We start from the raw sequence: 16,463 nt of genomic DNA, 5'->3' as shown, positions 1-16,463 counted from the left end.
CATCAGATAGAGCAGGGCTAATGATTATTTTCAAGACAGATATTTTGTAATTATGTCGTAAGTGCTGCATGATCATGTGTGATTTTTTTTTTACCTCCAGAAAAAAATCCTGAAACCAGATAGAGCACGTGTAACTTATAACAGACAAAATCTTGTGGAATGAAGAACCGGTCAGACTAGGAAAAATATCAGAAGAGAAAACCAACAAAAACATGGCATGGATATGAAAGCAGATTTCTCCCCAAACACAGTGCAAAAACGGGATTCCACAAGTTTTCAAGATAATAATAATCTCATGTCACGCCATTCAGCAGGTAAATGTTTCAACTCTCACCAGTTAACATCCAAATACCGCATGCTTAGTTACCCTTTCAGCAACAAAGTTGTCCCTATTCACTCATTACTTCCAAAGGCAAAGAATGACAGAAGACCGAACGCTCCTGAGTCACAGCGCAAAGCTAAATGGTATTGAAAAGTGGAAGCAAATCTGGCCAGCCACAGCTTTCTCTCTGAAACAGAACTAATACCGATTCCTACAAAGGACTTGCCTTATGGGCGACTTACCTACTGTAGCTCATGTACCACACACATTACTCTCAAGATTGCTCCAAGTGCCCACCTGCAAATGGACAAGACCCTGGCACACACATTCTGGGAATGCACAGCAATCGGGTCCTACCTGGAAAAAAAATAATTAATTTCTTAGCGAGCCATATTCTGCAGGGATTATTCTTCACATCACAAAATGCCCTCCTGGGTTTATATGACAACACCAATTTTACTCTGATAAAAAAAAATAAACATCCATGGTAACCATCCTGTGCTGGGCACTGGATGGTTTTCAATTATTTCTAGTCGGAGTGTGTCGGTTACCACCTATGAAAACCAAATGTAATGTTGGTACTAACATTGAAGTTTACACGACTGCATAAAGGAACAGAAACTAGTGTAGACGTATCAACGGACATAAAGGCAGGTTTCTCCACTAATACTCTGCAAAACGGGATTCTGAACTTTTAAGAAAATAATCATCATTTGTTATCTCCAACCATGTCACGTATGCTGAAGGGAGTGCAATGCATCACAGATGAATTAACGAACTGGCACAGTTGGTCTACGTGATAAATACCCGTTGTGCTGGAAGACAATGGGGAGTAGTTGCCCTCTCCTGGACGATGAAAGTCAATGCATGTGTAGGTAATGCAACTGGCTAAAGGGACCTTTGTGAATTGGAGCTAAGTTATAGGTTCCATATTTATAGAATAACAAATCATCAAGAGGAGCTAGAGCGGCCAAACACGCATAACAGTCACACATAAAACGAAAATAGAGTAGAATTCGACATTTTAAAATCGTCATTTATACACCATCCGGCCCCAAAAAATACTCATTTTTGTAAGATGATGTTTTTTAAAAAAGAAAAAATATTTGACGATTCCATCAACAATTTTTCTCAATTAATGACACGAATTCTCGTCTGTACCCACAATGAACAACCTCAAAGAATAGGTGGCTATGAATCAAGGATAAAATTGGCACACTATATGTGGCTGAAAATCAGCATATTGCCTGTGTGCATGAAAAATATGTAGAAATGTAAGCATGTATGAACAAAATGTAATATTTGTAAAAATATTTGCATATATTTCAATGTGTTCCACCCGCAGGAGTGACAGATTCACAAATGCACCCGTGGTAGTATTAAAGCCACAATTTTAATACCAGATCGCCCTCTACTGTTTGTAATTTGGTATTGCCGTACACTGCATCACAATTGAAAAGTTGTTGTCAGCCTATTATCCAATCTGTAAATGATGATTAAAAAAAACATCCATAGTATCAGAATAATACTGCAGGCTGGAAAATCATATGTATTTCAAACGAGACAGCAAAATGTCTAAAGAACATTAGTGCATTATGCAAAGAGCCATCAAGTATTTCCTGCAGGAGTGCATTGTGGTCCCCTCGTCTTAGGTCGCCATCAAAACAAATTTAAGAAAATGCACGTGTGTATGTTGAACTTCTTTCGCACCGTACATAGCTGAACCGTGCTAATCGGAGGTGCGGAGTGTGACCAACGCTGTTGTCACTCGGTCACATTTGCTCAACTTTGTTTTGATGTTCTTCTGCTACCTCAGCGGTGGCCTTCAAAGGCTTTGGTTTAATATTGCGATATCTTCAGCTCTGTTGTCATGGATAGTTTAAATGCAACAAAATTACGATACTTAAAAGGCGAAAACTCGTAATAAAAGTACCACCAACCTAAAACCAAATGTTTAAATTCAGTAAATGTTATCAAATTTAAAAGACAGTACAGTAGCTCTTCAAGCAAGGAATTGTGTACAGGTTACATTACATAAGCAAAGTCCAGGTGAAAATATAATTCATTTTCAGGATAGAATTGATAATGGCATAGGTGCACTCACACGGCACTAATTAATTTAATCATGTGAATCCTTCCACGGAGTAATTACATTGATTAGGGTGGGGGGACAATAGAAAGAAATATAAAAAATAGTACCGCATAGTAATTTACAGACATGATCTTATTCAATGCTGGATTAAGACCTTCCCACACCAATATGGTCATGGGAATTGTTTGACCATACAGTACTTCATTGTGCAGGTCAGTACCGATTAGTGAAGGGGGGGGGAACTAATGGACAGGTTGAGCCGTTACAAAGCCCCAGGAGTGCTGCGGGTTTTATTATTCTACATGATTTTATTTAACTCACTGTTGTTATTATTCTACGTGATTTTGTTTAACTGTCTGTTGTTATTATTCTACATGCTTTTGTTTAACTCACTGTTGTTATTATTCTACAGGATTTTGTTTAACTCACTTGTTATTATTCTACACGCTTTTGTATAACTCACTGTCTGTTGTTATTATTCTACGTGATTTTGTTTAACTGTCTGTTGTTATTATTCTACATGCTTTTGTTTAACTCACTTGTTGTTATTATTTTACATGCTTTTGTTTAACTCACTGTCTGTTGTTATTATTCTACATGCTTTTGTTTAACTCACTGTTATTATTCTACATGCTTTTGTTTAACTCACTGTTGTTATTATTTTACATGCTTTTGTTTAACTCACTGTTGTTATTATTTTACATGCTTTTGTTTAATTCACTGTTGTTATTATTTTACATGCTTTTGTTTAACTCACTGTCTGTTGTTATTATTCTACATGCTTTTGTTTAACTCACTTGTTATTATTTTACATGCTTTTGTTTAACTCACTGTTATTATTCTACATGCTTTTGTTTAACTCACTGTCTGTTATTATTCTACATGCTTTTGTTTAACTCACTGTTATTATTATTCTACATGATTTTGTTTAACTCACTTGTTATTATTCTACATGCTTTTGTTTAACTCACTGTCTGTTGTTATTATTCTACACGCTTTTATTTAACTCACGCTGTCTGTTGTTGTTGTATCCTCAAATCTTGTAACTCAATTGTAACCCACTTCCCAATGTGGTATCGTCTGCAAACTTGGTATACTTATGTCATACTGATGACAATACTATATTCTATCATTACAAATTAAAAATATGTACTTTTAAACATTATTTTTACACGCTTTCTATTAACTCACTCTGTTGTTGTCGTATCCTTAAATATTGTAACTCAATTTTAAGCCACTTCTCAATGTGGTATTGACTGCAAACTTGGTATATCTTCTTTGGTAGGACAGCGCTGTCCTACCAGACAGTCTCGTCCCTTCACCTGATGAAGGCCGCTTGTGTTGTGGCCGAAACGTCGTAAGAATATTGTGTTATTTTATTTTATCAATTTATTATTTTATTCTCATCCAAAGAAGATGAATCATTGCAGTCACGAAAGCTTTAAATCGAAATTTAAACTTGGTATACGTATGTCATACTGATGACAATACTATATTCTATCATTAAAAATAAAAACACATTTTTTTAAACATTATTTTTTACATGTTATGTTTCGGCTTGGGTCTAATTGTCCACGCTCAACTGACGTTGGCTGTAAATCACCACGGCTCCTTACATTGTGGCAAGCTTTGCGGCCACTTCCTGGAGTCGTGGAGTTCTGCCATTACGAGTACGGTACATTTCATTAAAGCGTGTTTAAAAAAAAGTATTTGTAAATATTACTTATTTTATTATAGTAGAGGCAGAGAACCTCAAGGACCCCCACCCAAACTCCTGCCCTTCCCTCTCCATTGATCATGCAGGACAGCCATCAAGCCACCACCCCCGGGTCCTCTCCACTCTCTAGGCCCCGCATGCGCAGTTGGGCAAACAGACAGACAGACATACACAGCAACACACTCGGGGACACACGCAGACACACACACAGAGACAAGCGCAGAGACGCACACATGGAGACACGGACACACATTTACTCACAAACACGGAGACATGCAGTTGGACAAATTTTTGTCAAGGGATTTGTAAGGGCCACTCGATTTCCTTTCTCTCGATAAGATCAGCATAAGCAAGGGATTGTGAAATCTTTCTCAAGCTACAACGCATTCCGACCCAGTCACCCGGTCCCACCGATTCTTTGGTGGTTTGATGTGCCGTGAAATATGAGCAAGCTCGTAAGTACGTGGAATAAAAAAAAGTTTGAGAAGTATCGCCTCACAGCCTTGTTGAAACATTAAACTACGTTTTTTTTTATTTTACCAGGTAAGACCCACTGAACTATATAGCTCTTTTTCAGAAGTGACCTGGCCACAAATGATAGCTCAACGAAGTGGCTTGTCACGTGGAAATAAATTCGGTGCCAAATGCTTTAAACGCGTGTTTCTTATATGTGGAGGGAAAAACCGGAGGACCCAGAGAAAAATCCAGGGGATCACAGGGTGAACATGCACACTCCAAATATACATGCGTCAGGGTCGGGATCGAATCCACTACCTCCTGCATTCGAAGCGAGGGATTTAACATCTCGTCACGGCGGCGCGATGACGATGGTGATGACAGACTTATATCATAAGGAATCCCTGTTCCTATTTGTCATCGCAGTGGTTTGAACATGCCTCTGATAAGTATCTGGTGATGCCGTGTTGGCAGCGGTGCACGAACACAACGTAAAAACGCACATTCGTCAATCACACTGTGGCCTGAAGAGAAATCATATAACGAGCGACGTTTCGAGAAATGGTCCTTCATCGCATAGCATGTGCTAGCATAGCATGTGTGCTATGAGGAAGGGCTATTGCCCGAAACGTCTTATACAGTATGTATATATTTTTTAAGGCAGTGTTAATTGAGGAATGTGTTGAATTTTTCTGCTTAAGTTTGGGTTGGTTAGGAGTGGTTGCTGGGGGGGGGGGGGGGTGCCCAGGACTTGTTCATAAATCACTCGCCACTGTCGTTAACCATGACCAGGAATCCAATGCGGGCTGCCGGTTTAATAGGTCAGTGCGCTGACCACTGCACCACCGCTCCATCCCACCATCATCTTTCATTCAATGATATTTGTCTCGGGCTGTGAACAATATTGATTCAGGAGGTTCACAGTGAGTGGTCCGAAATTCATAACGAGTGTTACTATAGACAGCAGGATCCTATGCCCCTTCTCTGTAATAAATAAACAGAATAAACTATACATTTTGATTGAAAGCTTTCGTGACTGCAGGGATTCATATTCTTGGTTCTTTCGGTAAAGTCATGTAGAAGGGAAACAATCAAATATAAAAATATAAAACAATAAAATTCTCACGACGTTTTGACTGCAACACAAGCAATCATCATCAGGTGTGAAAACCACAGCAAGAAAATTTGAAAAAAGTGGCGTTTTTTTAACGTTAGCACCACGGAGAGCGATTAGGCAGTTATTCAGATGGACGTGGTGCTAACGTTAAAAAAACCCGCCACTTTTTTCAAATTTTCTTGCTGTGGTTTTCACACCTGATGATGATTGCTTGTGTTGCAGTCGAAACGTCGTGAGAATTTTATTGTTTTATATTTTTATTATTTTATTGTTTCCCTTCTACGTGACTTTACAGAATAAACTATGTTAAGTGCCTTTTGCTCTCAAGGGGCATACGGATCTCAGGATTTGCTTAAGCACTTGAAGATGATGATGAAATATATCCGTGCTTATTAAGTGCACCTATTATGCCACTGTACTTTTTGCTGACAGCTACTGCGCTTTAGAAGTGTATTTTTTCGTACTCTTAGTAATTATATTTCCTTGGACTAACCTGAAAGTTTAGCACAACAAGACTGCAGTTTGGTGTAAATGTGCATACAAAAGGTATTCACATGCCACGAAAATATGAACAATAGTCAGTGCAATTTAAAAAAATTACTCAGGTAAAGAATGTGCACTAAGTTAAAATAATTTTCATCAGGGAACAAGAAAGGCCTCAAAGTGCAAATTGGTGAAAAGCCGGTCAGACTGGGTAAAAAATGTGAACAGAAACTGACAAAAAAGTGAAGCAGAATTCTCCCCTCGATTTTCAAGATACAGTAATAATCTTACGTCAACTATGTCACGCAAGCCAACAGGTAAATGTTTCAACTCTCACCAGTGAACATCCAAATGCTGCACGTTTAGTTATCCTTTTAGAAACAATGTTGTCGCTATTCACTCATGACTTCTGAACAAGGCAAAGAAGGCCGAACGCTCACGAGTCACAGTGCAAAGTTAAATGGAATTGAAAAGTGGAAGCAGATCTGTCCAGCTACAGCTTTCTCTCTAAAACAAAACTAATACCTATTTATACATGGGACTTGCCTCACAGGTGACTTACCTAGCTTATGTACACACACATTACTCTCAAGATTGCTCCAAGGGTCCACCTGGAAATGTACAAGACCTGGCACATGCATTCTAGGAATGCCCGGCAATCAAAGCCTGTCTGGAAGAAATCCATTAATTTCTTAGCAAGCCATACTCTGAATAGATTACATTTCACATCATAAAATAACCTCCTGGATTTATACAACGCCACTTTTACCCCGTTTCAAAAACACATCCTTGGTTACCATCCTGTTCTGGCTACTGGATGGTCTGCAATTGTTTAAAGTCAGAATGTGTCAGTGGCCACCTATAAAAACTAGATTTAATGTTGGTGCTAAAATCGAAGTTTACACTACTGCATTGTAATGCATATAATAAATAGCTCTGCAATGTGTTTTCTGGTTGTACCATGTTGTATTTCTTCCTTTTTCAATAATTTTAAATGTGAACTTGTCTAATGAAATGTTATTTTTCTTATATATCTCTATGTGCATTCACAGGCATCCCGGGGTCTTTTGAAACAACAGGCTAAGCGATCTGCCATTTACCACCAACACAGAATATATACTTCAGACGATGGTGTCGATGTTCATCGCATGGCTGCCAAATAAGACTTTGCCGCTCGACTACATCCACACGTCGATTCTCAAATCATACTCGGATGTGCTTGAGCCGCTGATTGACCACCTAGCAAATATTTAGTTCAGCGACGGCCGTTTCCCAGACCGGTTCCAAATGGCACAGGTAACACCCCTCTTGAAAAAAGTTGGCTTGAGCTTTAGTGACCTGGCAAATGATCGCCAAATCTCAAACCTGAATACGATTTCAAAGATCATAGAGCGGCTTTGTCTGAAATGGTTACTTCCCCACGTCACTACGACGGGCAGATTCAACCCATTGCCGATGGCGTCCCAGAAGTTCCACAATACTGAGACGGCTCTCCTAAAGATCACTGATGACCTCTTTAAGATCATGGATGACTGGTGCACTGCAGTTTTGATTGGTCTCCATCTCTCAGCCGCATTCAACACCATCGACCATGAGATACTCATCAGGCGGCTAAGGTCAAAGTTCGGTGTATTGGGTATGGTACTAAGGTGGATTGAGTCATACCTACATGGTCGATTACAGTTCGTCCAGGTGGGTGACGAACAGTCATCGCCTATGCTGTGCCTAGTTGGCATGCCACAGGGGTCCGTCCTCGGGCCCTTCCTATTTTCAACGTGCGTCTCGCATGACATCAAGTTCCATCAACATGCCGATGATACACACTTGTATACCGTAGTGAAGTCAAAGTAAGATATGGAGAGCCTCGGTAACTTCTAAGATTGCACGTGAGCGGTGCTCGTGTTGTTTTCACGAAACTAAAATCGGGGGTTCAGCTGGTTGGCACTTGGGCTCAGGTACAAACTAATTGTGGGAGGATTAGGTGTGGTGGTCACAGACTCCATTAGGTGTGGTGGTCACAGACTCCACGTCTTACCAACGTGGCTGTAGGAAAGACAACAGAAGGAGCCGGCCACTTGTTGGTAATCAAGGAGCGGAAGTCGTAGCACTTTGTAATGACGCTGCAGGCGACATCACCAGCCTCTGGGTAGTCCACTTTCAGACCACCTCTGCAATGCATGGAACATGGGACGTGAAGCAATGCTTTTAGCATTCGGTAATTTGAACACGGTCACGTGAAAACCACGTGCAACATTTTACCAGGACGAGTCAAGTGAACTTGTCTCTCGGCTCAAGTGAGCAATGGGGGAGGTGCTCAGGAGGTGCTTGGAGCCAGGAGTGCCAATTTCACTCTTTTATGACCTAAGCCAGCCTCTCCAGAGGCTGATCACTGTTGACCTTCCACAAGGTAGTACACTCATTTTAAATCTTAGCAGGATGATGGGAGTCAACCCCTGACCAGAATTTTTACTTAGAAACACCTAATTTCCATTTCAGCACTGTAACTGCTGCATCAGCGTCATATTTTTAAGGATAAGCCTAATCGCCAAATTATAATGAATGGTTAATCAAACGCCATTGATTGAAACACATGTGTGATAACAGACAATATATTTAAATGCAGCATATTTATATGTTTGATAATTGACAGCATATTTAAATGCTGCATATTTATAGATGCTTGATTATTGAACTTGACTTAATCTGTCCTCGATTATCAAATATATTCGTCAATAATAAAACATAGGATTTATAAGTTTATCTTAAATGTACAACAAACATTTATTAAGGACATAAAATACGTTTATTATGTTTTGTTGAAAAACTAACATATAAAGAACCAAAGATAGCAACAAATATGTCATAATTCTTCACTTCCTTTAAAAAAATATATTTTCAATTATAGTACAGTGAAATATACTTTCATGAACTTGTATATATAATTAAAACGTAACGTTTTTTAAAAATAAATAAAGACATTTCAATAAACGTTATTTAAAAAAAAATATATTAATTTCACATGTGTACATCCACAAGGACGAATATCTATGAGATTGAGCAACGAAATTAGCTTTTGTGCAGCTTCTGAGCGGATTGTTGCATGGTGGAATCTCAGGAGATGGCAGCAGCTTGAAGAGGCCTTCATCCAGCAGTGGATTGATAATGGCTGATTGAGCTATTCAATTACACGCTTTACTGTCACTGCTCAATCAAGCAATATGGTGGCACTCATCTCCATTGGTTGTTCGAAGTTTGTGATAAAGGTTTCACATTCCTATGACTGGGGCTAGTATATCCATGTACAATAACATCTGACTTCCCACAAAATGGAACTCATTTTATTGACCTCGTAAAGGGATGTTGTGGGGCAAGTCAACCCCCAGCTGGGATGTGATTCCAGAACCTTCCAATTGCAACTCCAGCACCACAACCGGTGGCACAAGATAAATGTAGCCAAGTGCAAACATGAACGCGAAGTTAATTCTAAAAATAAACAACTAAATTTACATTGCTACTTACTGGCACATGCGCATTTCATCCTGTGGAAATATGTCAATGCAGTCCGGATCGAATGTGTTGACATTGATCTGTTGCCCTGTGCAGCACAAGGCACTCATCAGCAGTACTGCGGCCGTCACCAACATGATTCCTGAAATTCAAGTTTTACAACAGCGAGTAAACGACAACCCTCATTTCATTTCATTTATTAGGTATAGCCCTGTGAGCCATGCGGCTCTACATATGAACTAAACTAATTTTACTTTACCAGGTAAGGGCCACTGAGCTACATTGCCCGTTTTTCAGAAGCAACTTGGCCATCATATCACGTGGAAATGTATAGCAGCCAAATACTCTCAACGCATGATGCTTCTAAATGTGGAGTAGTCGGAGAAAAATCCACACGGCCACAGGGAAATAGACATGCAAACTCCAAATATGCAACAGGCGCCCAGGGGTCGGGATCGAACCCACGACCTCCTCTCTGTACCAGGTGAGGTCGTTAACATTTCGCCACAGTGGTGCCTAATGAACATGAATGAGCTCAGCCACATGCGAGCCGTTACGCTGGTCAATGTGTTGGGTTGTTCTAGGTAAGTGCAAAGGCTGCTTCTTTCGGAGCCCATCAGCTGACGATGCGTAGTGAGAACGTCTAGATTGGAACATTGCACATCATTTGCGTTGACATGTCACATGCGCAAACCCTGAAGGTTCTTGTTAAATGTGGTCAATTTACCGTGCCCGAGATGTGGATATGTGTTTGAATGTTATTCCCCCGCGTGTATGGGGTTTTACCCAGACACTATTCACACAAGTAAATCGATTCAATAAGAAAATCGATTCAATAAGAAACTCAATGCAACGTAACAAGCAAGAAAATTTCTGAAAAAAAGTGTTAAAGCTCAGCCGAACTTCCCTGGGTAAATTATACGGTAACATTATTACACACTCATTAATTAATAACTTTCGTGTCAAAACACATTAACATTAATTCGCGGTAAATTAACAGTGTTGTTCAAACAGCTGTTAGAAAGTGTCCAAAGTTAACAGCGGTTTAAGTCTTCGCTGCCATATGTGGAATGACCACAACTGATGAGCACTTCCATATTCTTGGTTCTTTCGGTAAAGTCACGTAGAAGGGAAACTATTTTCTTGCTGTGGTTTTCACGCCTGATGATGATTGCTTGTGTTGCAGTCGAAACGTCGTGAGAATTTTATTGTTTTAAATTTAGATTATTTTATTGTTTCCCTTCTACGTGACTTTACCGAAAGAACCAAGAATATGAATCCCTGCAGTCACGAAAGCTTTAAATAAAAATTCACTCTTCCATGGTTATTTACAGCTACAGTGATCGTAGTTTATGTATTAGCGATGCACATTACGGTCATCCTGCTGCGGATAATAATATTAAGCGGTGAGTGCATTCACCAAAAAAAGCGTTACATATACTTTTCGCCAACACCAATGAAACCCTACTATTAGCTATTCTCTGCGACTCGATGTGCATCGCCTGTCGCTATTTCGAGCTCTCTCAAATTCACGTCCAGCTCCGGCAGGCAGAAGTTAAGCGACACAGCGCGCAGTGGAGGGGCTTGCACCTCGTTGAGCAAAGAGTTTGCAAAGACCAAAAAAAAGCCTCATCGCAGCTGTTCGGGGCAAGTCATCGCGATAATCGAGACTAGCACAGGAAGAGCAGCGGCACAGTTTCATCACGACGCAGTTACAGCCTTCGAAAGCAATTAAAACAATTTAATTTTAAGGACGCGCTTCGGTAAGCTAAAGCAAATCACCAATGCCCAAGCATTGTAAACGGTGGTCCAGATGTCTTGTCACACCCCTTCCCATTTAATTCTCTAAAACGTAGTTTTACGTAAGGTTTATTTAAAACAGAAATTAATATGGAAATATATGTTAGGGGTCAGTTAATTTGGGGGGGGGGGGTCACAAGACATTTGGACCATCCTGTAGACCAACAGGCACGCGCAGCGGTACGCGTGCCCAATGTACGTTAGAGCCCGCAGAACACGTGTGGACTGTGTGTGTACTGTGTGTGTGTACTGTGTGTGTACTGTGTGTGTGTACCAGGCACTGACACCTGACGCAATTGGCACGCGAGACAAAAATCAGTGCGAGACAATCAACGGCGGCTGATCTGCAGCTCGCAACCTGCACAAGGCAACGCCGCGTCTCACCTGCTCGCAGCATCTCCTCTCCGTGTGCGTCTGTGTGCGTGCGCAATGAGGGTTGGGGGGGGAGGATGAGGCAACGTCAACTCTGTGCGTCTCCCTCCGCCCCCTTTCGTCGCTGCCGACGCCACCAAACACAAGCACCCACCCACCAAACACAAGCACCCACCCACCAAACACAAGCACCCACCCACCAAACACAAGCACCCACCCACCAAACACAAGCACCCACCCACCAAACACAAGCACCCACCCACCAAACACAAGCACCCACCCACCAAACACAAGCACCCACCCACCAAACACAAGCACCCACCCACCAAACACAAGCACCCACCCACCAAACACAAGCACCCACCCACCAAACACAAGCACCCACCCACCAAACACAAGCACCCACCCACCAAACACAAGCACCCACCCACCAAACACAAGCACCCACCCACCAAACACAAGCACCCACCCACCAAACACAAGCACCCACCCACCAAACACAAGCACCCACCCACCAAACACAAGCACCCACCCACCAAACACAAGCACCCACCCACCAACACAAGCACCCAACCACCAAACACAAGCACCCACCCACCAAACACAAGCACCCACCACCAAACACAAGCACCCACCCACCAAACACAAGCACCCACCACCAAACACAAGCACCCACCACCAAACACAAGCACCCACCACCAAACACAAGCACCCACCACCAAACACAAGCACCCACCACCAAACACAAGCACCCACCACCAAACACAAGCACCCACCACCAAACACAAGCACCCACCACCAAACACAAGCACCCACCACCAAACACAAGCACCCACCCACCAAACACAAGCACCCACCAAACACAAGCACCCACCCACCAAACACAAGCACCCACCCACCAAACACAACCACCCACCACCAAACACAACCACCCACCACCAAACACAACCACCCACCACCAAACACAAGCACCCACCACCAAACACAACCACCCACCCACCAAACACAACCACCCACCACCAAACACAACCACCCACCACCAAACACAAGCACCCACCACCAAACACAACCACCCACCACCAAACACAAGCACCCACCACCAAACACAACCACCCACCACCAAACACAAGCACCCACCCACCAAACACAACCACCCACCACCAAACACAACCACCCACCACCAAACACAACCACCCACCCACCAAACACAACCACCCACCACCAAACACAACCACCCACCACCAAACACAACCACCCACCACCAAACACAAGCACCAAACACAACCACCCACCACCAAACACAACCACCCACCACCAAACACAAGCACCCACCCACCAAACACAACCACCCACCACCAAACACAAGCACCCACCACCAAACACAACCACCCACCACCAAACACAAGCACCCACCCACCAAACACAACCACCCACCACCAAACACAAGCACCCACCACCAAACACAACCACCCACCACCAAACACAACCACCCACCACCAAACACAACCACCCACCACCAAACACAACCACCCACCACCAAACACAACCACCCACCACCAAACACAACCACCCACCACCAAACACAACCACCCACCTACCAAACACAACCACCCACCACCAAACACAAGCACCCACCACCAAACACAAGCACCCACCACCAAACACAAGCACCCACCACCAAACACAAGCACCCACCACCAAACACAAGCACCCACCACCAAACACAAGCACCCACCACCAAACACAAGCACCCACCACCAAACACAAGCACCCACCACCAAACACAAGCACCCACCCACCAAACACAAGCACCCACCAAACACAAGCACCCACCCACCAAACACAAGCACCCACCCACCAAACACAACCACCCACCACCAAACACAACCACCCACCACCAAACACAACCACCCACCACCAAACACAAGCACCCACCACCAAACACAACCACCCACCCACCAAACACAACCACCCACCACCAAACACAACCACCCACCACCAAACACAAGCACCCACCACCAAACACAACCACCCACCACCAAACACAAGCACCCACCACCAAACACAACCACCCACCACCAAACACAAGCACCCACCCACCAAACACAACCACCCACCACCAAACACAACCACCCACCACCAAACACAACCACCCACCCACCAAACACAACCACCCACCACCAAACACAACCACCCACCACCAAACACAACCACCCACCACCAAACACAAGCACCAAACACAACCACCCACCACCAAACACAACCACCCACCACCAAACACAAGCACCCACCCACCAAACACAACCACCCACCACCAAACACAAGCACCCACCACCAAACACAACCACCCACCACCAAACACAACCACCCACCACCAAACACAACCACCCACCACCAAACACAAGCACCCACCACCAAACACAACCACCCACCACCAAACACAACCACCCACCACCAAACACAACCACCCACCACCAAACACAACCACCCACCACCAAACACAAGCACCCACCACCAAACACAAGCACCCACCACCAAACACAAGCACCCACCACCAAACACAACCACCCACCACCAAACACAACCACCCACCACCAAACACAACCACCCACCACCAAACACAACCACCCACCACCAAACACAAGCACCCACCACCAAACACAACCACCCACCACCAAACACAACCACCCACCACCAAACACAACCACCCACCACCAAACACAACCACCCACCACCAAACACAACCACCCACCACCAAACACAACCACCCACCACCAAACACAACCACCCACCACCAAACACAACCACCCACCACCAAACACAACCACCCACCACCAAACACAACCACCCACCACCAAACACAACCACCCACCACCAAACACAACCACCCACCACCAAACACAACCACCCACCACCAAACACAACCACCCACCACCAAACACAACCACCCACCACCAAACACAACCACCCACCACCAAACACAACCACCCACCACCAAACACAACCACCCACCACCAAACACAACCACCCACCACCAAACACAACCACCCACCACCAAACACAACCACCCACCACCAAACACAACCACCCACCACCAAACACAACCACCCACCACCAAACACAACCACCCACCACCAAACACAACCACCCACCACCAAACACAACCACCCACCACCAAACACAACCACCCACCACCAAACACAACCACCCACCACCAAACACAACCACCCACCACCAAACACAACCACCCACCACCAAACACAACCACCCACCACCAAACACAACCACCCACCACCAAACACAACCACCCACCACCAAACACAACCACCCACCACCAAACACAACCACCCACCACCAAACACAACCACCCACCACCAAACACAACCACCCACCACCAAACACAACCACCCACCACCAAACACAACCACCCACCACCAAACACAACCACCCACCACCAAACACAACCACCCACCACCAAACACAACCACCCACCACCAAACACAACCACCCACCACCAAACACAACCACCCACCACCAAACACAACCACCCACCACCAAACACAACCACCCACCACCAAACACAACCACCCACCACCAAACACAACCACCCACCACCAAACACAACCACCCACCACCAAACACAACCACCCACCACCAAACACAACCACCCACCACCAAACACAACCACCCACCACCAAACACAACCACCCACCACCAAACACAACCACCCACCACCAAACACAACCACCCACCACCAAACACAACCACCCACCACCAAACACAACCACCCACCACCAAACACAACCACCCACCACCAAACACAACCACCCACCACCAAACACAACCACCCACCACCAAACACAACCACCCACCACCAAACACAACCACCCACCACCAAACACAACCACCCACCACCAAACACAACCACCCACCACCAAACACAACCACCCACCACCAAACACAACCACCCACCACCAAACACAACCACCCACCACCAAACACAACCACCCACCACCAAACACAACCACCCACCACCAAACACAACCACCCACCACCAAACACAACCACCCACCACCAAACACAACCACCCACCACCAAACACAACCACCCACCACCAAACACAACCACCCACCACCAAACACAACCACCCACCACCAAACACAACCACCCACCACCAAACACAACCACCCACCACCAAACACAACCACCCACCACCAAACACAACCACCCACCACCAAACACAACCACCCACCACCAAACACAACCACCCACCACCAAACACAACCACCCACCACCAAACACAACCACCCACCACCAAACACAACCACCCACCACCAAACACAACCACCCACCACCAAACACAACCACCCACCACCAAACACAACCACCCACCACCAAACACAACCACCCACCACCAAACACAACCACCCACCACCAAACACAACCACCCACCACCAAACACAACCACCCACCACCAAACACAACCACCCACCACCAAACACAACCACCCACCACCAAACACAACCACCCACCTACCCCACCGTACGCACGGCGACGGCTCTCTCCCACCGCACCGCGTCGGCAGGGGGTGGGGCGG

At 44.6% G+C, this 16,463-nt stretch overlaps 1 protein-coding gene across 1 annotated transcript in view; it reads right to left on the bottom strand.

The window, feature by feature from the left end:
* PEBP4 (phosphatidylethanolamine binding protein 4) overlaps positions 1 to 16,442 on the bottom strand; it is a 338,336-nt gene extending 321,894 nt beyond the window's left edge. Inside the window, exons 1-4 of the mRNA XM_076066370.1 lie at positions 16,408 to 16,442; positions 11,879 to 11,908; positions 9,707 to 9,836; positions 8,223 to 8,355 (exon numbers count right to left, since the gene is read on the bottom strand). Coding sequence (XP_075922485.1) covers positions 8,223 to 8,355; positions 9,707 to 9,836; positions 11,879 to 11,891 — 276 coding nt within the window. The 5' untranslated portion in view covers positions 11,892 to 11,908; positions 16,408 to 16,442. The remainder of the gene's footprint in view (positions 1 to 8,222; positions 8,356 to 9,706; positions 9,837 to 11,878; positions 11,909 to 16,407) is intronic.
* Between the last annotated feature and the right edge of the window lie 21 nt (positions 16,443 to 16,463).

Source organism: Petromyzon marinus, chromosome 11 (genome assembly GCF_048934315.1).
Source record: "Petromyzon marinus isolate PM22_M1 ecotype Great Lakes invasive population chromosome 11, UKy_Petmar_22M1.pri1.0, whole genome shotgun sequence".
Lineage (NCBI taxonomy): Eukaryota > Metazoa > Chordata > Hyperoartia > Petromyzontiformes > Petromyzontidae > Petromyzon > Petromyzon marinus.
Note: the sequence above shows the minus strand (reverse complement) of the source record. Positions and strands in the feature narration are given on the sequence as shown.